This window comes from Nerophis ophidion, linkage group LG23 (assembly GCF_033978795.1).
Source record: "Nerophis ophidion isolate RoL-2023_Sa linkage group LG23, RoL_Noph_v1.0, whole genome shotgun sequence".
Taxonomy (NCBI): Eukaryota; Metazoa; Chordata; class Actinopteri; order Syngnathiformes; family Syngnathidae; genus Nerophis; species Nerophis ophidion.
Genome location: NC_084633.1, coordinates 26,100,036 through 26,126,301, shown reverse-complemented (window position 1 = coordinate 26,126,301; position 26,266 = coordinate 26,100,036). Strand labels below are relative to the sequence as shown.

The window sequence follows — 26,266 nt, the reverse complement described above, 5'->3', positions numbered from 1 at the left end:
GACTCCAAAAAACGTCTCGTAGACAAAAAAAAACGAAAGTTTCCAGCTGCTTCTGTGGCCGTTTTTCTTGTCGCACCCGCAGCCCGGGCTCAGGAGGCGCGGTGCTCTTTGGCTCGAGTCGGAGCGCGCCACCCGGTCGAGGCTCTGCTGGAGAGGTTTGAAGCCGGTCCAGGCTGCGCCGCCAGAGAGCGCGGAGATAAGGAGACTCACGTCATCGCAGTGGGGAGAGGAACAAATGGACCCGACAACACGGTAAGCTCTTCTCTCTGTAAGACAACCAAAAGCGAACATTTTTAATGATCATATAATTTACTCGTTAAGACTTTTTTCAACTTTAAAAATGTACATATTCTACCAAGGATGCACTAGAGTAGGCCTACTCAGTTGCGATTGGTCAGAGATCAAGGGTCAGCTTCAGTCACCCACGCCCTGCTACCGCTCAAAGCTGCGAAGAAACCTAGATGCAAGGTGCGCATCACTGCCAAAGCCACCTTCCACTTGGTCTGCCGGTACCATCAGCTGCCTTTAAGGGCTCAACAGTCCTAAAACCCAATAGGACTCCTTTTCTATCGTGACCACATCCCTCGCTCCACCAATGAACAAGACGATCTTGTTACAACGGCTCCGATTTGCCGCCACTGGCATGATTTAAGTGACAATACCTGCCGTACCTGGTCGGCATCCTCACCCACCTTCGCAGCCAGCTCACCAAGAGGGTTTGATCAACCGGTACCCATCAGCTGCCTTTAAGGGCTCCACAGTCCTAAAACCCGACAGGCCTCCTCCTCTATCGTGACCACATCCCTCGCTCCACCAATGAACAAGACGACCTTGTTGTAACGACTCCGATTGGCCGCCACTGGCATGATTTAAGTGACAATACCTGCCATACCTGGTCGGCATCCTCCCCCACCTTCGCAGCCAACTTACCAAGAGGGTTTGATCAACCGGTACCTATCAGCTGCCTTTGAGGGCTCCACAGTCCTACAACCCGACAGACCTCCTCCTCTATCGTGACTACATCCCTCGCTCTACCAATGAACAAGACAACCTTGTTGCAATGGCTCCAATTGGCCGCCACTGGCATGATTTAAGTGACTATACCTGCCATACCTGGTCGGAATCTTCCCCCACCTTCGCAGCCAGCTCACCAAGAGGGTTTGATCAACCGGTACCCATCAGCTACCTTTAAGAGCTCCACAGTCCTAAAACCCAATAGGACTTTTTTACTATCGTGACCACATCCCTCGCTCCACCAATGAACAAGACGACCTTGTTACAACGGCTCCGATTTGCCGCCACTGGCACGATTTAAGTGACAATACCTGCCGTACCTGGTCGGCATCCTCCCCCACCTTCGCAGCCAGCTCACCAAGAGGGTTTGATCAACCGGTACCCATCAGCTACCTTTAAGAGCTCCACAGTCCTAAAACCCAATAGGACTTTTTTACTATCGTGACCACATCCCTCGCTCCACCAATGAACAAGACGACCTTGTTACAACGGCTCCGATTTGCCGCCACTGGCACGATTTAAGTGACAATACCTGCCGTACCTGGTCGGCATCCTCCCCCACCTTCGCAGCCAGCTCACCAAGAGGGTTTGATCAACCGGTACCCATCAGCTGCCTTTAAGGGCTCCACAGTCCTAAAGCCCGACAGGCCTCCTCCTCTATCGTGACCACATCCCTCGCTCCACCAATGAACAAGACGACCTTGTTGCAACGACTCCGATTGGCCGCCACTGGCATGATTTAAGTGACAATACCTGCCATACCTGGTCGGCATCCTCCCCCTCCTTCGCAGCCAACTTACCAAGAGGGTTTGATCAACCGGTACCTATCAGCAGCCTTTGAGGGCTCCACAGTCCTAAAACCCGACAGGCCTCCTCCTCTATTGTGACCACATCCCTCGCTCTACCAATGAACAAGACAACCTTGTTGCAACGGCTCCAATTGGCCGCCACTGGCATGATTTAAGTGACTATACCTGCCATACCTGGTCGGAATATTCCCCCACCTTCGCAGCCAGCTCACCAAGAGGGTTTGATCAACCAGTACCCATGAGCTACCTTTAAGAGCTCCACAGTCCTAAAACCCGACAGGCCTCCTCCTCTATCGTGACTACATCCCTCGCTCTACCAATGAACAAGACGACCTTGTTGCAATGGCTCCAATTGGCCGCCACTGGCATGATTTAAGTGACAATACCTGCCATACCTGGTCGGACGGAATCTTCCCCCACCTTCGCAGCCAGCTCACCAAGAGAGTTTGATCAACCGGTACCCATCAGCTACCTTTAAGAGCTCCACAGTCCTAAAACCCGATAGGACTTTTTTACTATCGTGACCACATCCCTCGCTCCACCAATGAACAAGACGACCTTGTTGCAACGACTCCGATTGGCCGCCACTGGCATGATTTAAGTGACAATACCTGCCATACCTGGTCGGCATCCTCCCCCACCTTCGCAGCCAGCTCACCAAGAGGGTTTGATCAACTGGTACCTACACTCAAAAAAATGACTCATTTGATGAACTCAATTAAAATGAGGGCAGGATTTCCATCCAACAAATATATGTTGCCCCAACTCAAAATTAGTACATTCTCACAACACAATAAAAATGAGTTAGTCCAACTCATTTTTAGCAAATAAAGCCAAAATGAAATTATTGCAATAACTAAACAAAATTGATTTACATTTGTCAGACTAATTTTTAACAAATACAGCTAAAATGAAATTATTTTGGTTACAAAGCGAAATTGATTTATATGTGCCCAACTCAAAATTTATTGGAAATTAAGCAAGCTAAAAATCACCCTTGATCCCATAAAACACATCAGACAAAACCTGGTTGGTATTTTTAATGTAGAATAATCCTTAATTCAACAATCTTGAATATAACACCACAAGATGTCGAAGTTACTCGTAAACACAAACCAAAATGTTGAGTTTCAGTGAAAACAAAACATCATAAAGACCAATGTCAGATTTGCGTACCAACACAGACTAATAACTTAGTGTTACATTAACAAATATGTCAAACAGACTTGATAGAAAGCCCAGATATAAAACACCAAGAAACAGTTTTACCTTTTCTTAAAAAACTCGAGGAAAACTTTACGAGAAACGGTTCTCCAAAATAGCTTAAAGCGGTGAAAAATGAACACTCAGCGCCACAAAGGAAACTGCAAAAACACATTTGAGTCCTGCACAAGTGTGCTAATGCAGCCATTAGCCTCAATGTACTAGAGTTAAAGAAAAGAAAACAACATGGATCAAATTGGCAACAAACAAAAATAAATAAGAAAAACTTAACATTCACAGATCAGGAATCTGATATTAATGAGATGCTAGCAGCAAATATCCTTTGAATGTAAACAAGTCAAAACAAAACATGAGAACAGAACTAGTTACTCAAAAAATACAAAATAAAATTCCAAAGTCTTGAATCGAACTTAATCCATTTATCCAGGGTTGAGTGATGAAACAGAGGAGAAAAATGGATGCGAGAAGTGTGCAGGATAGTCACACTCAGAGATAAAATGGGGAGGTATAGTTAGGTCCAATTCTCAAGTTCAAAATGTTGTGGGTCATAGATTGTCTTTAAATGGGGTGAAAATGACGGCAAAAAAATACAACCGAAAATAAGGATCCGACGATGAACTTTGTCAAGAAGTGTTCACCTTTCATGTAAACAACTTGATTTTCAGCTTCTGTATCTTTGTGTTCAGTTTGTGACCGTCCAGGTTCATTAGGATCTTCTGTAAAAACTCAAATGTGTACTTGAGGTTGTCTGGAACGCTTAGATCAGGGGTGTCAAACTCAAGTACAGAGTGGGCCAAAATTCTAAACTGAACAAAGCCGAGGGCCAAAGTTGAACAACTTAACCTTTTAATAGGGACCCAAACAAGTATTGCATTGAATATTGAACAAGCAAGGCTTATATAACTTTATAGTGACATGCAAAATCAAGTTTTATTGGTAGCGGGGGTGTATATTGAAGCGTCCCGGAAGAGTTAATGCTGCAAGGGGTTCTGGGTATTTGTTCTGTTGTGTTTATGTTGTGTTACGGTGCGGATGTTCCCCCGAAATGTGTTTGTCATTCTTGTTTGGTGTGGGTTCACAGTGTGCTGTAACAGTGTTAAAGTTGTTTACACGGCCACCCTCAGTGTGACCTGTACGGCTGTTGACCAAGCCGGATACATAACGTGACTGGGCCGGCACGCTGTTTGTATGGAAGAAAAGCGGACGTGACGACAGGTTGTAGAGGATGCTAAAAGCAGTACCTTTAAGGAACACCCCCAATATTGTTGTCCGGGTGTAAATTCGGGAGAATGGTTGCCCCGGGAGATTTTCGGGGTGGGCACTGAAATTCGGGATTCTCCTGGGAAAATCGGGAGGGTTGGCAAGTATGAGAATTAGCGTTGAATGCAGTGATACAGCGGCCCCGCCACTGTATAATATCGGAGAGCCAGCTCTAATGTTAATTTATTATTATGCCTCAAGGGCCAAATGAAATTACATGGCCCGCGGGCCAGAGTTTGACACCCATGGCTTAGATCAAGGGCATAAATGAGCCCCAAACATCATTATGGTCCCCATGATGACGGTGTCCACGTTGCTTAAGACTTTGATGCCTTCGATAAAAATTCCAACATCCTGCCTATCGCCATCTCCATGGATGATGTTTATCCCCATGACTGTGGGAGCAAAGTCCCTTTCTGCATTCTCAGTGGCGGAGGCCTGAACAACGACACAAAAACTGAACACCGCTAGCAGAAAATGAGTTAGCGTTTTTTTTTTAAGTCCTCATTGCTTGTCAAATCAATCCTTTATGTATCACGAGTTCAACGTGATTGGAAAGTTAACAATATATATAAGATAATAATAATAATATAATTTTTGAAATTGGCCCCTAAATAACTTCAGCAAGCAGCCATGAACATAATGCAATTGCTGCAACACGATCCTTTAGGCCAGTGGTCCCCAACCACCGGGCCGGGGCCCGATACCGGGCCGTTGCCCCATTGGTACCGGGCCGCAGAAGAATTTTTTATTAAATTTTAAAAAAAAATAAAATAAAATAAAAATTTTTTTTTTTTTTTTTTTTTTTTTAATAAATTAAAATAAAAAACACAATATACACTTACAATTAGTGCACCAACCACAAAAAACCTCTCTTTTTCATGACAAATATGTCCCTTTTTCATGACAAAGGGAAAAAAAATAATAATAATAAAAAATAATAATTTGTCTCGGGCCGCGGGACAAATTATTAAGCATTGACTGGTCCGCGGATACAAAAAGGTTGGGGACCACTGCTTTAAGCAACCACATCCCGATAGAGATGGACCTGTGGGACAGAAATAGCTGTTTTACTCCACAGAGCCTCTGCCCGTTCGCCACTACCAGCTTAGTGGACTCTGACTCTGTCTTTTCTTGCACCTACCAGTGATTTCAAACAAACATTTTAAATTCAATGAGCCCCATTGTTTACAAAATGCCAGTTATTCAAAAAGTTGTAGTGTGTTGAGCTCAAAGGACCACAATATATGTAAATAAGAATGGGTAACACTATTTCATGCTACTGCCTAACAAAAACGATTAACTTACCAGATATTCATTGAACAAAGTGTCTGGATCTTCTTTGAGATAGACAATAAGGCTTCTCGGGATGCACTCCCTCCTGATGTCAATGTTGTCACACTAAAGCAGGGGTGAAAAATCAAAACAGAATTTAGCTAAATATTGGTGCAACAGTGAAACATGGAGGGGGGCAAGTTGATGAGACTGTGTAAAGAAAATTAGACAAACCAATACAGCTTCTGAAGACTACAGCATAGCATCTTTGACACATTTCTGAGTAGGGCACACAACCATAAAGTAAGTATAAATATGAATATATATAAATATATATATATATATATATATATATATATATATATATATATATAAACACACATACATACACATATATATGTATACACATATATATATGTATGTATGTATGTATATATATATATATATATATATATATATATATATATATATATATATATATATATATATATATATATATATATATATATATATATATATATATTGGGGCTGCAACTAACGATGAATTTGATAATCGATTAATCTGTGGATTATTACTTCGATTAATCGATTAATAATCGGATAAAAGAGACAAACTACATTTCTAACATTTCCAATACTTTATTTAAAAAAACAGCATACTGGCACCATGTCCTTTCGACTTGCCAAATAAAACAAGGCAAGTGTTACAAAAATGTTTTTGTTTTTTTATAAAGTGCACCATTGTCCTGCACAATAGCAATAATTTTGCTTAGGGGAATTTCAAACCTGGCTACTACCTATTCCAACCATTCTGCAATGTTGGATGCTGAATGTCTTTCCTCTAGTGGCATGGTGGTAAGGGAGATTGACTTCATATTTGAGTCTCCAATGTAGTGGCATGTATCGCCAAGGTAGGCTACACTTGTCCAAACATCAGTAGTGAGAGCAATTTAACTCTGGGTGGGATTTATGTCGGTCTACACTGCATGGAATGTCTGCTAGTACTTCCTCTCCATTAGTTTTGGTAAAATGAGACAGAAAGAGGTCCTTGAGTACATTTGTCATTAGGGCCCCGAATCACACCTAAGAAGACCCAGGACAGCTGAGTGGTTAACACTATTGACCATCAAGCAAGGGGAACTGGGTTCAAATCTCAGTAAGGTCTCAGTGTTTCTTTTTCACTAGTGAGACAGGTGCTCAATTAAATATGTCATTGGGGCCCGAAATCTTCCTCTAAGAAGACTAAGGATAGCTGAGTGGTTACATTTGCTAACTCACAATCAAAGAGTGCAAGGATCAAATCCCTGCCAGGTTCACTGGTAACTATGAAACCTCCAACAGCAAGAGTAAATGTTTTTAATTTATAGTTCGCGATTAAATATGTCATTGGGGCCCGAAATTTTACTTAAAGAAGACCAAGGACAGCTCGATGGTTAAAGCTGCTAGCTCCCAATCAAAAGGCACTGGGTTCAAATCCCAGGCAAAATGTTTGGTAACTAGGAAAGCTCTTGTTCTGTATCATAGTTTACTGAGACACGTTATCATATGAATATGTCATTGGGACCCGAAATCTGGCCAGAAGAAGACCAAGAATAGCTGAATGGTTAAACAGCTAGCTCCCAATCAAAGGGTTCTGGGTTCAATCCCAGTCAGGTCGATCGGCTAGCCAAGCCAAAGAGAGGGAACGCCGGAAAATGTGGGGGTGCATCACCTCCCCCATACAAAGTAAAGCTAAGAGGGAGCTGGTTAATTAACTTATAGTTAAAAAGGGAAGTATGGGTAATAATAAATAGTCTATAGTCCAAAAGTCTAAGGGTAATTTCGGGGTTAGCTCCTCCTGTGTGCTGAGGCTAAAGTTGGTAAGTGTACCATCGGTAATTCCTGGCTGGGATGGGTGGGAATAGGAACATGAATAATTAATCAGTGTGAGTGTTGACCAATCAGCTCTCCTCGGTCTGACCAACAAATAGTCAATTGGTTAATAAAAAAAAAAAGTTCCAATAAGTACAACAAATTGGAATAATTGAAAAGAGAAAAAATTTCAATTGGATAATGAAAAAGAAAAAAAAAGATTGGATGAATAATATTAAAAACACTATTAAGAAAAGAAAGAACACTGTGCAGTTCAATTGCATATAATTTATTAAAATTATGCTTTATCTTTTTTTCATCATCCAATTATTCATAATTTATATTTTTTATTATTCAATTGCAGCTAGTGATTTATTTTTATTTTGTTTTTCATTATCCAATTAGAATTTTTTTCTCTCTTCAATCATTCCAATTTGTTGTATTTATTGTTTTGTTTTTGTTTTATTAACTAATTGACTAATTGTTGGTCAGACCGAGGAGAGCTGATTGGTCAGACCGAGGAGAGCTGATTGGTCAGCACTCACACTGATTAATTATTCATGTTCCTATTCCCACCCATCCCAGCCAGGAATTACCGATGGTACACTTACCAACTTTAGCCTCAGCACACAGGAGGAGCTAACCCCCGAGGTTACCCTTAGACTTTTGGACTATAGACTATTTGTTATTATTATTATTACCCATACTTACCTTTTTAACTATAAGTTAATTAACCAGCTACCACTTAGCTTTACTTTGTGTGGGGAAGGTGATGCACCCCCACATTTTCCGGCGTTCCCTCTCTTTGGCTCGGCAAGCCAATCGACCTGACTGGGATTGAGCGCAGGACCCTTTGATTGGGAGCTAGCTGTTTAACCATTCAGCTATTCTTGGTCTTCTATTGGACAGATTTCTTGCCCCAATGACATATTCAATTGATAACCTGTCTCAGTAAACTATGATACAAAACAATAGCTTTCCTAGTTACCGATTAACTTGCCTGGGATTTGAACCCAGTGCCCTTTGATTGGGAGTTAGGAGCTTTAACCATTCAGCTATCCCTGGTCTGCCTGAGACATGATTACGGGCCCCAATGACATATTTAATCGCGAACCTGTCTCAGTGAGCTACAATATAAAACATTTACTCTTGCTGCTGGAGTTTTCATAGTTACCAGTGAACCCGGCAGGGATTTGATCCTTGCATTCTTGGATTGGGAGTTAGCTGCTTTACCATTCAGCTATCCTTGGATGTCTTTGGAATAGATTTCAGGCCCCAATGACATATTTATTTGCAAATCTGTCTCAGTAAACAATGGGATAAAGTATTTACTCTTGCCGCTGGAGCTTTCATTGTTACTAATGGACTTGGGCGGTATTGAACCCAAACCCCTTTGATTTGTAGATAGCTGCTTGAACTACTCAGCTATCCTTGTACTTCAAACGAACAAATTTCGGGCCCCAATGACATATTTAATTGCGAACCTGTCTTGGTAATCTATGATATAAAATACTACCTCATCCGGCTGGAGCTTTCCTAGTTATGAATGGTCATGACTGGGATTTGAACCCTGTACCCTTTGATTGGGAGGTAACTGCTTCCACTACTTAGCTATCCTTGGCCCACTGAGAGTGAGATTTCAGGCCCCAGTAACATATTTAATTGCGAACCGTTCACGGTAAACTATGATATAAAACTGTGACTGGAGATTTCCAAGTTACCGATGGATGGACCTGACCGATGATCTCCCTTCCCTTTGATTGGAAGATAGCTGCTTTAACCACTCGGCTTCAGAACCGGTTACACTAAACCACAATGATAGTGAAACAAAACACTTACTTACAGTGTCAACCACTCAACTCTTCCAACTGGAAATTTTCAAGTTTGCGCTTGACCTGACCGGGAATGGAAACCAGTACCCCTTGGTCAACAGTTATTGATGTTAACCACTCAGTTTTCTTGGGTCTTCTTAAGAACAGATTTGGGGCCCCAATAGCATATAATAGTAAACCTGTCGCAGTAAACTATGATCAAGTTGCGAGAAAACACCAACTCTTCCAATATACATATATATATATATATATATATATATATATATATATATATATATATATATATATATATATATATATATATATATATATATATATATACATATATATATATATATATGTATGTATGTGTGGGAAAAATCACAAGACTACTTCATCTCTACAGAACTGTTTCATGAGGGGTTCCCTCAATCATCAGGAGATTTTTGTATATGTGTATATATATATATATATATATATATATATATATATATATATATATATATATATATATATATATATATACGTATATATACAGACACACACACACAAACACACACATATATCAACAGTTCTTACCAAATCTGTTTGCCAGAACTTCTTTGATTCGTTGCCCGTTCACTCCTCCTTTGCTTTTGAAGATCTGCGTCCAGTTGTGACATAAACTTTGACTGCAGTGGCTTTGTAGTGATCGGCAAGAACTCCTCATTAATCAAAATGTTTTTGATAAAATTCATTTAGAAAAATTTGCCATTTTCTTACAGTTAAATATCAATACATAAAAATACAAGTTAAATGACTTCACTCTGCTGGAACAGGGAAGGTCACCGGTTTTTGAATTTTTCTATCATGGGTCTGTGTTCAACGACCTCTCATCGTCTGTGGGAGAAGGTTTTTTCCATTTTATCAGCACTTCATTGACACACTTTTTTATTTCTGACAACAAATCCATTCTCTCACTTTCCAAGCTTTCTGTGGTTTCGCCTTTTGGGTGCAGTGGTATGTTGTAAACTTCAGCTCTTCTGGCTTTCTAGATGTTGGCTGCAGCTTTGCCTTGGTCTTATTCCACTGGGCATCTAATACGTACTCAATTGTCTCTAAAACAGAAAAGTGAGATGTATAGTACTGTTTACGTTTAAATGCAGTAGAAAGGGGGCCGTCCTTTGCCATAGCTACGCCTAATTGATTAGATTTGCATAGGACAGTGGACAGCTCATCAGTTAGTGACTCTTGACCTTGTAGTTTATGATGCTGAAATACATCGGAAACTAAAGCTTTTTTGACAGGCCTAGATACTCTACTTAAAGGCCTACTGAAATGTGATGTTCTTATTCAAACGGGGATAGCAGGTCCATTCTATGTGTCATACTTGATCATTTCACGATATTGCCATATTTTTGCTGAAAGGATTTAGTAGAGAACATCGAAGATAAAGTTCGCAACTTTAAGTCGCTAATAAAAAAGCCTTGCGTGTACCGAAAGTAGCAGACGATGTGTGCGTGACGTCACCGGTTGTAGGGCTCCTCACATCTGAACATTGTTTATAATCATAGCCAGCAGCAGCTAGAGCTATTCGGACCGAGAGAGCGACAATTTCCCCATTAATTTGAGCGAGGATGAAAGATTCGTGGATGAGGAAATTTAGAGTGAAGGCCTAGAGAAAAAAAAAAGGCGAGGGCAGTTTACACATTTACTAGGATAATTCTGGGAAATCCCTTATCCGCCTATTGTGTTGCTAGGGTTTTAGTGAGTTAAATAGTACCTTAAAGTCGGAGGGGTGTGGCCACGGGTGTTTAGACGCCAGAGTCTCTGAGAGAAGTCACGGCAGCTGCAGGAGGACGCTGGCTCTACTGATCTCCGGTAAGAGGCGACTTATTTCCACAATTTTCTCACCGAAAACTGCCGATCGACATGTAGTCGGGATCCATGTTCGCTTGACCGCTCTGATCCATAGTAAAGCTTCACCTCCGGGAATTTTAAACAAGGAAACACCCTGTGTTTGTGTGGCTAAAGGCTTAAAGCTTCCCATCTTCATCTTTCTACTTTGACTTCTCCATTATTAATTGAACAAATTGCAAAAGATTCAGCAACACAGATGTCCAGAATACTGTGTAATTGAGCGATGAAAAGAGACGACTTTTAGCCATAAATGGTGCTGGGCTAATATGTCCCCTCCAACCAATAACGTCACGAACACGCGTCATCATTCCGCGACTATTTTAACAGGAAACTCCGCGGAAAATTTAAAACTGTAATTTAGTAAACTAAAAAGCATGTGTTGCAATGTTAATATTTCATCATTGATATATAAACTATCAGACTGCGTGGTGGGTAGTAGTGGGTTTCAGTAGGCCTTTAATATGTAGTGAAATTCAGAAAGAACGTCATCAATAACTGACTTTAGAAAATGAACAATATTTTCTAACTTCAATAAAATGCAAGCAATTCCCTGTTCAATAGATATTTGCAGGTTCAATTATGTTGCATCATCACAACTACATGTAAGTGTTTCAAATTCATGACCTGTATCGACAGACTCGATTGGCCCAGCTTCAGATTTGTCTGACTCCTGCACCTGACCTCTTGTGCTGACAACATTAGCTTTAAAATGTATCGATGAATGTTGGTTGTGTTTCCTATTTTTGTGTGTGTTAAATGTAGCGTATGCATTTGTTTTAAATGAGCAACCTAAAAACATACATGGAACCGTTTCATTAAGCCTCAGATGTTTATTTATGTGTTGAAAATAATCAATTTCTGTTGTTAGGTCTTTGCATATGCACACATGACACTTGAATGTAGCTACTTCTGCTGTTTTGGGAGTTTGCGGTTTACCATGAACTTTGTATGTATGATTTAGTAACTTACTCCATGGGCAATCTGTATATGGACATGGATAGTGATAACTGCCCCTTAAAGGCCTACTGAAATGAGATTTTCTTATTCAAACAGGTCCCTTCTATGTGTAATACTTGATCATTTTGCGATATTTCCATATTTTTGCTGAAAATATGTTTATGTTTGATCATGTTTACGTTTTGTTTTTGGACTCTTGTTTCCCGTTTTGCACTTCCTGGTTTTGTTTGTTTCCATAGATACTCATTAGTTTCCACCTGGTCTCTAAGTCACGCCCCTATCCTCAGCCTCACACCTGTTTCTAATCATCATCATAGTCACTATTTAAGTCATTTGTTTTCTGTTCCTCGGCCTGGGAACTTTATTTGCCTACCTACCTACCTACCTACTTATGCTGCACATCCTTCATGCCCTCAATCACCTGCCACGCACCTTGCTATTCATGCCCCTTGTTTTTGGTCACAGTAAGTGTTTTGTTTTAGTTGTTCATAGCCATGCCATCGTGCTGTTTTTGTTTATAGTTCATTAATATTCATGCCATTGAGCAAGTGTTTTGGTTTCATGTTTATGGTTATAGCCTCAGTTCTAGTCTTTTGTTTCATAGCCCTGTTTGGATCCGCCATTGAGCGCGCCCTTTTTTTCTTGTTTTTTTGTATTATAGTGTTTAAACAAATTAAACATGTATCTTAATTCATGCCTGGCTCGTCCCAAATTCCCTCTGTGTCGAAGAAGCAAAACAAATCCAAGTCAAAGTCCTGACACTGTTAGTCACTCACTGGAATGAGTGGAATTGGTTATTGTGTACTGTGTTGGACTGGATGTTTATTTTACACATTTTAAAAGCAAAACTTAATGTTTACAGTGCTCCAGAATACTTAGATTGGTACTATTTTTGCACATTTTAAAGCAAAACAAGCAATACTTTTACTTTTGTTGAAATGTTTCCACTGTTGTTATAGAATTTTTTTTTTTGCACTTTTTTTTATTAAATGTTTATCTTTATTTTTGCACATTTTAAAGCAAAATAAGCAACACTTTTACTTTTGAAATGCTTATACTATTGCAGAATAATAATTAATCTATGGATTAATCGAAAATATCATCTATAGATTAATCGATAGAAAAATAATGGTTAGCTGCAGCCTTAAAGGGGAACATTATCACAATTTCAAAAGGGTTAAAAACAATAAAAATCAGTTCCCAGTGGCTTGTTGTATTTTTTGAAGTTTTTTTCAAAATTTTATCGGTCCCGGAATATCCCCAAATAAAGCTTTAAAATGCCTTATTTTCGCTATCTTCGAAACCACTATCCATTTCCCTGTGACATCATACAGTGCTGCCAATACAAACAACATGGCGTTTACCACAGCAAGATATAGCGACATTAGCTCGGATTCAGACTCGGATTTCAGCGGCTTAAGCGATTCAACAGATTACGCATGTATTGAAACAGATGGTCGGAGTATGGAGGCAGATAGCGAAAACAAAATTAAAGAAGAAATTGAAGCTATTGAGCAAATAGCTATTGACGCTATTCGGCAATAGCATGGATGTACCTAATGAAGTGGCCCATAGCATGGCTGCCTTATTAGCATCGCTGGTAAAATGTGTGGACCAAACGATCAGGACTTTCCCATCTTGTGACACTGGAGCAATTTAAATCCGTCGATTGGTAGGTGTTTGTTTCACATTAAATGTGGGTATCTAGTTTCGAATGTACATACAGCTAGCGTAAATAGCATGTTAGCATCGATTAGCATAGCATGTTAGCATCGATTAGCTGGCAGTCATGCCGTGACCAAATATGTCTGATTAGCACATAAGTCAACAACATCAACAAAACTCACCTTTGTGATTTCGTTGACTTAATCGTTGCAAATGCATCTGCAGGTTATCCATACATCTCTGTGCCATGTCTGTCATCACCGGTCAAATGTGAAGACACTACAGCACATTCAATGGGGGTCTGGCGGCAGACACTTTCGCATCTTCGGTGCAACTTGAATCCCTCCCTGTTAGTGTTGTTACACCCTCCGACAACACACCGACGAGGCATGATGTCTCCAAGGTTCCAAAAAATAGTCGAAAAAACGGAAAATAACAGAGCTGAGACCCGGTGTTTGTAATGTGAAAATGAAAATGGCGGGTGTATTACCTCGGTGACGTCACGTTCTGACGTCATCGCTAAAAGACCGATAAACAGAAAGGCGTTTAATTTGCCCAAATTCACGCATTTAGAGTTCGGAAATCGGTTAAAAATACATGGTCTTTTTTCTGCAACATCAAGGTATATATTGACGCTTACATAGGTTTGGTGATAATGTTCCCCTTTAACTCACTGACCATCTGTAACCTAGAATCTACATTTACTGCTTAATCGACAGCTTTACTGAAGGAGAGAGGGTGTAAGAGGCAGAGACCGACGGAGATGATGGAGTTCAACAAAACAGGGCAATCACAACACCAACCGGATCTGGTGCCTGAACTTCAACCAGATCTGTGTGCGTTGTGTGTCTGCTCCTGTCCGTCAAGGCTCCTGTCCATCAAGACCACTTCCACCACCGGCAGCGGTCTCCCTCCACATCAACGAGAGCACAGCCGGTCTGCTGGTGTGCCGAGACAAATGAATTCTCGCGATAACAAAAAAGATTCACTCGTGATAGCGCGAGATAATACTCTGTATGAGGTATAAAACAATATATAATATTTATAAACACATATTTAAACACACATGCAGGCAGTTTCCGGACAGCCGGAGCTGACAAGCAGCGCAGTGGAGCCGGTGGAACACCCACATTGAACAAAGTCAAACTACACGGGCAGACATTGCATGCATCTACTGTATGTCCGACTGTCGCCTCAATAATATTCCATGCTCACGCTGCTCCTGACTTATGTAATGGTGAGGGAAAGTTCCTTCACCTCACAACCATTTTGCAGTTTTCCGACTGCCGTGTTCATGTGTGGAATATTAAAATAGTGCCCATTCTGGAAGTTACCAAGCTAGCATGCAAAGTCGGACTTTAAAAGTAAAGTTCACCCCTGTATACAATTCACCAAATGTGGTGTGAAGCACTGAATACACCAGCGGTACAGTCTACAGTACTACAGCTTTATATATATAAAAAAAGAATACTTACCAAAGACCGAGCTCCAACCTGCTTCCCGGTTTTTGCTGATGCGGTGCGCTCCCGCCAGAAGACGTTATGCTAATGAGTAATGCCCAGGAAGATGATATGCGCATGCTCCGAGTTCTGAACTCATTTATTTTGCGTTGATCAACATCAAATCAATCCCATTGGATCAATTATGAGACATTTTGTGTTTCACCGACTAAATATATATGTGTATATTTTAAAACTAGATATTTTTGAATAAATTCAACAATACTTAAATGTGTCACATCTAAGAAGGGCTTGAATCATTTTTTTGAGTGTATCAGCTGCCTTTAAGGGCTCCACAGTCCCTAAAACCCGACAGGCCTCCTCCTCTATCGTGACTACATCCCTCGCTCCACCAATGAACAAGACGATCTTGTTGCAACGACTCCGATTGGCCGCCACTGGCATGATTTAAGTGACAATACCTGCCATACCTGGTCGGCATCCTCCCCCACCTTCGCAGCCAGCTCACCAAGAGAGTTTGATCAACCGGTACCCATCAGCTACCTTTAAGAGCTCCACAGTCCTAAAACCCGATAGGACTTTTTTTTCTATCGTGACCACATCCCTCGCTCCACCAATGAACAAGACGACTTTGTTGCAACGGCTCCGATTGGCCGCCACTGGCATGATTTAAGTGACAATACCTGCCATACCTGGTCAGCATCCTCCCCCACCTTCACAGCCAGTTCACCAAGAGGGTTTGATCAACCGGTACCTATCAGCTACCTTTAAGAGCTCCACAGTCCTAAAACCCGACAGGCCTACTACTCTATCGTGACTACATCCCTCGCTCTACCAATGAACAAGACGACCTTGTTGCAACGACTCCGATTGGCCGCCACTGGCAAGGTTTAAGTGACAATACCTGCCATACCTGGTTGGCATCCTCCCCCACCTTTGCAGCCAGCCCACCAAGAGGGTTTGATCAACCGGTACCCATCAGCTACCTTTAAGAGCTCCACAGTCCTAAAACCCGATAGGACTTTTTTTCTATCGTGACCACATCCCTCGCTCCACCAATGAACAAGACGACCTAGTTGTAACGACTCCGATTGGCCGCCACTGGCATGATTTAAGTGACAATACCTGCCATACCTGGTCGGCATCCTCACCCACCTTTGCAGCCAGCTCACCAAGAGGGTTTGATCAACTGCCAGCTCTGACCTTCTCTTCACCCAGGTTTTCAAGTGATATGTCCAGTGACAACGCAACCACAAAGTTATTATCGAACTGCAGCCTTGGGGTCTTGGTGTCAAGTGCACATATGGACTCCCTTATGCTCGAACAGGGTGTTGGTTATGGACAATCACAAAAAACCCAATAACAATTAATACTCTTTTTCAAAACGAGGGCCATGCAGTTCCTCCCAATTACGACCTTCCAGGGTTTGTTGTTGCAGACTGTGGAGGACCTCTTCTCTCCGGTTTCCTTAGACCAGTTTGGTGACTTCGTTTATTATTTCGATAAACCTCAGTTCTGGTTGGGTCGCTTTCAGCTCTGGCCTCTTCCAACTGCTCGCTCTTCCGGTCGCATTTCAGCCTCCCCCGGCGTCGTCTGTGTCTCGCTCTTTGTCGCGTTCGCTCGTCATGCACTGCTGGCTCTCCAACTCCTTCTGCCCCTTCTGCCTCTCATGCTGCCCTTTTACACATTGAGAGGTGATTACAGAAATGTGCCCAGGTGGGCGATCTACGCACCTGACGCCCGTCTCGGAGATGGCACTCGCCTCGCAGCCGGTCCGCCGGCCACACCTCCTCTAGACCTCTCGGTCACGCCTCCTCACAACGATATTACCATTGAAGTCCGTGGTCAGAGCGCCCTGTAGCACTTGTTCAGCCATCAGGGAATACATTTTAATCGCACAAGAGCAGTACAAACAGACAAAAGTTTTTACCCATCAGGATATTGAATATGTCCCAACTGTTTTCCACTGTTGCACTGCTGTCCGTACTGGTATTTATTATTTTTATTTTTAACATGTAATGTATTGTTTTGTCTTGTATTTTAACTGCACCTAACAGAGTAGTCACCTGTAATTTCACCATGCTCTCATGTTTGAGAACAAAGCATTCGAATATGCACTGCTAAACAACAAAAATTAATATTAATGGATTAGATTTATACAGCGCTTTTCCAGACGCTCAGAGCGCTTTACAGAAAGAACTGGTAACCCAACATTTATTCACTCCACATTCACACACTCATGGTGGTAAGCTACGTTTGAATCCAAAGCTACCCTGGGGTAGACCGACGGAAACTTGGCTGCCAATTTGCGTCTACAGGCTCTCCGAGCACCACCAAACAGTGTATCACTGGGAACAACAGCAGCCCTGACTTTTGATGGCGCAATCTGGGTTCAAACCAGGAACTGTCAAGTTGCCTGACCCTACCATCCGAACCGGAATGAGAAAAGTCAAACAGAAACCCACATTTATACCTCATCTATCTTTCATCCACAGGTCACAGTCCTGCTGAAGCCCTTGTCTCTGACCCAAATGGATCTAAGAACCGTTCACTTGCTACTCAGCTCTAAACGACCAATCAGCTGGCAGCTAGAAATTGAGAAACTTCCCCTTGACCTCTCTGTGCTCGTAACGGTCAGTGCAGCCCATCTGTGCTGTTTTGGGTCCAAAAACTGTGTATCTTCATAGTTCTCCTGGATCTTCTCTCAGGTGTCCTCAAACTCCAGCGTACAGTCCCACACTCTCCAACTACATGTCCAGCCGTTGCCTTGGCTCCCTTTCCGCCCACGTGTGCTGTACCGCTGGGCTCTGAAACATCACGGCCACATGTCGTCTCTGACACACGTCACTCATGGAAACCGAGTCTATGTCCGACTGGGAGAGGGTAAGCCACTGCAAAACAAATGAATCTAGGAGCCCACCAGTGATTGTAAGCTAAAAGTGAAAAACTGTATTACCAGATGTGACTCAGCCTCCTGTATGCCAGCTTCAGTCCATGTTTCTCTCCAAAAACTACATGAACTCTGACCTGCAGCCACAAGAAGTCCAAGGCTGTGGTAATTCCACAGCAGGTGGAAGCAACCAAGAGGTCCATGTGTTAAAACTCCATTCAGCAGGCTCGGGACTCTGCGGGTGAGATGCTGTTCTGCTGTTTGTTTTATCGCTCCATGAATGCGTGATGGCACCCGTTCCGCTTCAGCTCTCTGCAGGTGGAGGTGATCGTCTCCCTCGTGCCTCCGTCAAACAAGTCTTTGAGACAAAAGGTTGTGCTGATTCTCAGCAGCTCGGTGCCAGTCAACTGGGCCATTGTTGCTCACGGAGTCCACGGTCATATCGACATTCACGTAAGGGTGCATGCTTTATTGTTTCAAGATTAAGACTAGCTTGCTAGTTTTAATGACTTTTACCACAGAAGTTATTTTTGACACAGTCAACAAGTAAGTCCTGATTGTGACTTCAACGGAAAGACTGCGAGAACTACTAGACCAGGGGTCCCCAACGCGGTGCCCGCGTGCACCAGGTAGCCCGTAAGGACCAGATGAGTTGCCCGCTGGCCTGTTCTAAAAATAGCTCAAATAGCAGCATTTACCAGTGAGCTGCCTCCATTTTAAAAATTGTATTTATTTACGAGCAAGCTGGTCTCGCTTTGCTCGACATTTTTAATTCGAAGAGAGACAAAAATCAAATAGAATATTTTAAAGACTTGGTCTTCACTTGTTTAAATAAATTCATTTATTTTTTTACTTTGCTTCTTATAACTTTCAGAAAGACAATTTTAGAGAAAAAATACAACCTTAAAAATGGTTTTAGGATTTTTAAACACATATACCTTTTTACCTTTTAAATTCCTTCCTCTTTTTTCTGGACAATTTAAATCAATGTTCAAGTAAATTTATTTTTTTATTTTAAAGAATAATAAATACATTTTAAGTTAATTTTTCCTTTTAGCTTCTGTTTTTTCGACGAATAATATTTGTAAAATATTTCTTCAAACTTGTGAATTATATTTATATAGCGCTTTTCTCAAGTGACTCAAAGCGCTTTACATTGTGAAACCCAGTATCTAAATTACATTTAAAACCACTGTGGGTGGCACTGGGAGCAGGTGGGTAGTGTCTTGCCCAAGGACACAACGGCAGTGACTAGGATGGTGCAAGCTGGGATCGAACCTGCAACCCTCATGTTGCTGGCACGGCCGCTCTACCAACCAAGCTATACCGCCCCACCTTATTTTGATTAAAATTTAAAAAAGAAATTCTGGCAAATCTACAAAATCTGTAGAATCAAATTTAAATCTTATTTCAGAGTCTTTTGAATTGATTTAAAAATTTTCGTTCTGGAAAATCTAGAAGAAATAATGATTTGTCTTTGTTAGAAATATAGCTTGGTCCAATTTGTTTTATATTTTAACAAAGTGCAGATTGGGTTTTAACCGATTTAAAACATGTCATCAAAATTCTAAAATTAATCTTAACCAGGAAAAATTACTAATGATGTTCCATAAATTCTTTTTTTAATTTTTTCAAAAACATTAGAATTAGCTAGTTTTTCTCTTAATTTTTTTCGGTTGAATTTTGAATCTTAAAGAGTCAAAATTTAAGATAAACTATGTTTCAAAATGTAATTTTCATTTTTTTCTCCTCTTTTAAACCGTTCAATCAAGTGTTTTTTCATCATTTATCCTCTACAAAAAACTTTCCGTAAAAGGAAAAAAAATGTACGACGGAATGACAGACAAAAATATCCATTTTTTTTATATATATAGATTTATTTATTAAAGGTAAATTGAGAAAATTGGCTATTTCTGGCAATTTATTTAAATGTGTATCAAACTGGTAGCCCTTCGCATTAATCAGTACCCAAGAAGTAGCTCTTGGTTTCAAAAAGGTTGGTGACCCCTGTACTAGACCAAGTAAATACTGTCTCCATGGAGTACAGTCTAGAGATCAGCACTAAGAAGACAAAGGTCATGGCAGCTTTGAAATAACCCGTAGAACTAAAGATCTGCTGTGAGGGGGTCCAGTTGGATCAGGTGTCAAACCACCTGGGTGCCATTATCAACAAGACAGTGGCAAGCAGTGGGAGGTAAATGCCCACTTAGGAACAGCACGGACAGGCCTTAGTTTCATCTGGAAGAACTGAAGAACATGGCTCTACAGAGATCTACCAAGGTGAGGACCTTGAAGGCTCTAGTATGGCCCGTAGTGACGTACGGCTGCGAAGCTTGGACACGGCACTCGAAGGACGTACAAAATATATAAGCCTTCGAGATGAGGTGTTATAAGAAGCTACTGAGTGTCCGCTGGACAGAACATCATACTAACACCTTAGTGCTGGAGGAGTTGGGGACAGAAAGCCCGCTGCTAACCATGGTGAAACAAAGAAAAGTACAGTACTTTGGCCATATCAACACATCCCAAAACATCTCGACACACATTCTCCTAGGGAAAATCCGTGGATCTAGAAGTAGGGGTGACCACACAGGAGATGGATTGACGACAAAGAGCTGGACAGGGAGGTCTCTCGCTGAATGCACCCAAAAGTCCAAGGACAGAGAGAAATGGGGAAAGATTGTGCCGGACGCTTCACACAGCCCCTGACCCTCGAGTTAAGATAGGACCAAAGGACGATGACAAATAACAGATCTCCACTATTCGCAAACATTACAACTCAAGACCCCCAATGACTGACGAACAATGGACACAATCATGAAAAGCTTACTTCTAATATCTTAGGACATTCAATTGTTCGCAGCTCGACTGCTTGGTTTGTCTTGGAAGACGTTTCGCCGCTCATCCGAGTAGGTTCCTTGCTCATAGACTTAGATTGGTCAGATCTAGTCTCAACGGTTGGTGCCACAACCTCAAATATTTATACTCCAAGAACCAGTAGGGAGATAAGAAAAACAACTTTTTAATGCAAACGAGCAATCCTAACAGTTAGTATGAGAGTATAAACGTATTCCAAGACAAACAAACAGTCCAGTTGCGAACGATTGAACGCCCTGAGATGACAACGACCTGGATGAATCAGAACCTTCATAGGTTTCATACTTCTAATAGTTTAACCTTATAAATTTTCACACAGGTCAAAAATGCAGACCTCAAAATGGCTTCCAATCTTTAAATGGTGACAGTAAGACCGGTAAAATTTGATTTATGATCAACAATGTTCTCCGTGATTTGATTTTCTATCTTTTAAGCGCAGGAAGTTGAAACTAAACCAGCAATTAAAAAGACACTAACTTTTAGCATGCTGATATAAGAGAAAATAGCAAAAAATGTTGGCATGCTAAAATCCTCTCAAGTATGCTAACAGGTAATGTGCATGTTAACTATTAGCATAGGTTGAAATTTACAAAATTGAAATAAAAAGCTAGCATAAAATGTTGGCATGCTAACGTTAGCATGTGAATATGAAATGTTAGCATACTTCCTTGATGACAAAGATCATGATTTTTAGGTTTAAACATTCAGAATAAGCTAAATAGGCTAGAAAAATGTTAGCATGCTAAATTTAGCATGATAATCTAGCAAACAAATAAAAATAATATTAGCATGTTAAACTTTTCATGAAGAAAGTGTTCCATTAATCAATGAAAGCGTGAACAAATGTTTGTTCGTAAAGGAGGCGGGAAGTGAGCCGACAGTGCCACCATCTAGTGGCCAACTGACGCTAAGACTCACATTGTGGCTTTGAAAGGCAAACAGGCCTAACTTAAGTTAAAGTTAAACTTCTCCATCAGCATAATCAAGATGGTTATATTCCTCCATCTTGAGGCGGGAAAAAAACTTTTTTTTATGACATACATTTTTTTGTGTGTACACCAATCCTCCATATGTACCAACCAACTAACATACATATATATATATATATATATATATATATATATATATATATATATATATATATATACATATATATATATATATATATATACATATATATATATATATATATACATATATATATATATACATATATATATATATATACATATATATATATATATACATATATATATATATATATATATACATATATATATATATATATATATATATACATATATATATATGTATATATATATATATATATATATATACATATATATATATATATATATATATATATATATATATATATACATATATATATATATATATATATATATATATATATATATATACATATATATATATGTATATATATATATATATATATATATATATATATATATATATATATATATATATATATATATATATATATATACATATATATACATATATATATATATATATATATATATATATATATATATATGAAGTGGGGGCGGCATGGCGTAGTGAGTAGAGCGGCCGTGCCAGAAACCTGAGGGTTGCAGGTTCGCTTCCCACCTATTGACATCAAAGTCGCTGCCGTTGTGTCCTTGAGCAGGACACTTCACCCTTTGCCCCCAGTGCCGCTCACACTGGTGAATGAATGATGAATGTATGATTGGTGGTGGTCGGAGGGGCCGTAGGCGCAAACTGGCAGCCACGCTTCCGTCAGTCTACCCCAGGGCAGCTGTGGCTACAGATGTAGCTTACCACCACCAGGTGTGAATGAATGATGGGTTCCCACTTCTCTGTGAGCGCTTTGAGTATATAACAATAGAAAAGCGCGATATAAATCTAATTTATCATTATTATTATATTATATATATATATATGGCTTCCTCCCACTTCCAAAGACATGCACCTGGGGATAGGTTGATTGGCAACACTAAATTGGCCCTAGTGTGTGAATGTGAGTGTGAATGTTGTCTGTCTATCTGTGTTGGCCCTGCGAGGAGGTGGCGACTTGTCCAGGGTGTACCCCGCCTTCCGCCCGATTGTAGCTGAGATAGGCGCCAGCGCCCCCCGCGACCCTGAAAGGGAATAAGCGGTAGAAAATGGATGGATATATGTACATACATACATACATATACTTATATACATGCAAACATACAAATATATATATACATATATATGTGTATGTGTGTGTGTGTATATGTATACATATATATATACATATCAATCAATGTGTGTGTATATATATATATATGTGTATGTATATATATATATATATATATATATATATATATATATATATATATATATATATATATATATATATATATATATGTGTGTGTGTGTGTGTGTGTGTAGATGTATATAGGTGTTCATATTATATCAGTATATTAGATCAATATAATTGTATATTAAGAGTATGTAAGGCAGCTAAAATGTGGAGAGAGTGTTTTGCATTGTTATTGTCTGCTTAGTGATGGATTTAATTTAATTAATAGTTGTAATTCTGACTTTTTTTTATGGTGAATGGATTTTTTAATTTTTTTTAAATAACTATAAATCGTGTTGTATTAGGATATGTGTGACCATGTCTGTTTCAAATGCGCTGGAAAGTTTTATCTTCGGCTCAAGGTACAAAACAGGAATTACATTTTAAACCTACAGCACTTGCAGTGAATGAACCCGTCCAAAAGATGGCACCACAGCCCAAACAACAACCCACCTTTTCTGTCTCTCTGTTGGTGTTCTATGAAAACTATTTGTTGAAGACAAAACCTTATGGCTGTTAGCGAAAAAAAATCCATAAATTAGCTGCACCGTTTTCCATGCCACAGGGTTCAAAATGTGGGGAAAAAAATAGCGATTTGCAGTGCCGAGAATACAGTCCATAATGATGACATATTTACAGTATTTCTGAGGGCAGTAGATTTATTGTATGAAATCCTGCTAATTTGTCACTTGCAGTGTTTTGACCGATGAGCTCGAAGTGAAACTAAAACTACGAAAATGTCTCCAAGAAAATAAAAAAATCTTATTTTATTTCAACTTTATTTGCCACGGGGAAGACCCAGGACACGTTGGGGATCCCTTTGGGATCTCCCGGGAAAAGCTGGACAAAGTGGCTGGGGAGAGGAAAGTCTGGGCTTCCCTACTTAGGCTGCTGCCCCCGCGACCCGACCTCAAATAAGCAGAAGAAGTTGGATGGATGGATGGATTAGTATAGTTATTTCTTGAAAACATGATTTGAATCACTTCTGTCATCAAAAAGCAAACCTGATGCCTGATTGTGTGTCTTCCATCAGTCCTCCAACAGCGTGTCCCCGCCCCACCCCTCTGAGGACCACCTCACTCTGTCCACCACCCTCGTCCCCCATCTGTCCTCCATAACGGACCTCCTGGTGTGGGCCAACGCCAGCGGCTACAACAACGTGACCTCATACACCGAGGCCGACCAGGCCAATCGCTTTGTGGTCCAGCTGTCTGGAACAGGACCAGGTCAGAACTGTTTAGTCCTAGGGGCAGATCTTCTTCTAGGTTTGAAGATACAGCATCCTTCATTTTCCGTGACGTGACCTTATTTGTCATCATTTTCCTTATTTACTCTAATTTTCTCTGATCACATGTGTTTTTCCTAATTTTCGCCCATTTTTTGTCATTTTTAAATTTTGGTCAATTTTGCCTTATTTTACCTATTCCCAATCTTTTTCCTTACTTTTCCCTTATTTTTTCTTATCTCCCCACATTTTCTATTATTTTCATTATTTTACCAGAATTCCACTTATGTTCCAGTATTTCCCCCAATTTTTCCTTATTTTCTGTTTTTTCCTTTATTATTTTCACATTTTCTATTATAAAAATGATTGTAATTAAAACTATTTTTCATAATATTGAAACTTTTTTTAAATAAAAATAAAATAAAAATGTATTTTCATCATATATTTGACTTTAACCTCGTGAAATCACATAATTATATATTGTTAAGTAGAAAGAAATTAACAGAATACTCCTAAAAATTCTTGTATGAAAACATTTTTTTATAATATTGCAACTTTATAAAAAAAAAACATTTTTTCATAATATATTTGACTTTAACCTTTTAAACTTACGACATTGTGTCTTGTAAAGTAGAAAAAAGTATCAGAATATTCTTAAAAATTATTGTATGAAAACATTTTTTTACACTATTGCAACTAAAAACAAAAACGTTAATAAAAGTATTTTTTTCATAATGAATTTGACTTTAACCTTGTGAATTTACATAATTTCGAATTGTAAAATAGGAAAAAAGTATCAAAATAGTCCTAAAAATTATTGTGTGAAAACTTTTAATCTACAATATTGCAACTTAAAAAAAAAAAAAAAAGTTTTTTTCATAATATTTGACTTTAACCTTGTGAAATTATATAAGTGTGTCTTGTTAAGTAGAAAACAATTATCAGAATATTCCTAAAAAATCTTGTTTGACACATTTTTTTGACAGTATCGCTACTTTAAAAAAAAAATTCAAATTAGGTATATTTTTCATAATATTTTTGATTTTTACTTTGTGAAAAAATATTGTATAAAAACTTGTTTTTTCCACAATATTGCAACTTCAAAAAAACACGAAAAAAAAGTATTTTTCATCATATATTTGACTTTATCCTTGTGAAATTACATAATTTTGTCTTGTAAAGTAGAAAAAAAGTATCAGGATATTCCTAAAAATTATTGTATGATAACTTTTTTTCAGATTATTGCAAGTTTAAAAAAAAGGGTATTTTTGTCATCATATATTTCACTTTTACCATGTGAAATTACATAATTGTGTCTTGTGTAGTAGAAACAATTTATCAAAGTATTCCTAAAAATTCTTGTAAGAAAACTTTTTTACACAATATTGCAACTTTTTTTCAAAATACACACCAAAACTTTTTTTTTCATCATATATTTGACGTTAACCTTAACCTTGTGAAATTACATCCTTTTGTCTTGTAAAGTAGAAAAACATTATCAGAATATTTCTAAAAATGATTGTGTGAAAACTTTTTTCCACAATATTGCAACTTTAAAAAAAACACACAAAAAACAAATTTTTTCATCATATATTTGACTTTAACCTTGTGAAATTACATAATGTGTGTCTTGTAAAGTAAAAAAAAATTATTTCAGAATATTCCTAAAAAATCTTTTATGACAACGTATTTTCACAATATTGCAACTTTTTTT

At 39.4% G+C, this 26,266-nt stretch overlaps 1 protein-coding gene across 1 annotated transcript in view; it reads left to right on the top strand.

Moving 5' to 3' along the window:
• The window catches only part of engl (endoglin, like), a 61,651-nt gene that overhangs the window by 91 nt on the left and 35,294 nt on the right, over positions 1 to 26,266 (top strand). The window contains exons 2-7 of the mRNA XM_061885380.1: positions 83 to 252; positions 17,721 to 17,858; positions 17,934 to 18,108; positions 18,185 to 18,356; positions 18,424 to 18,568; positions 24,361 to 24,553. Coding sequence (XP_061741364.1) covers positions 83 to 252; positions 17,721 to 17,858; positions 17,934 to 18,108; positions 18,185 to 18,356; positions 18,424 to 18,568; positions 24,361 to 24,553 — 993 coding nt within the window. The remainder of the gene's footprint in view (positions 1 to 82; positions 253 to 17,720; positions 17,859 to 17,933; positions 18,109 to 18,184; positions 18,357 to 18,423; positions 18,569 to 24,360; positions 24,554 to 26,266) is intronic.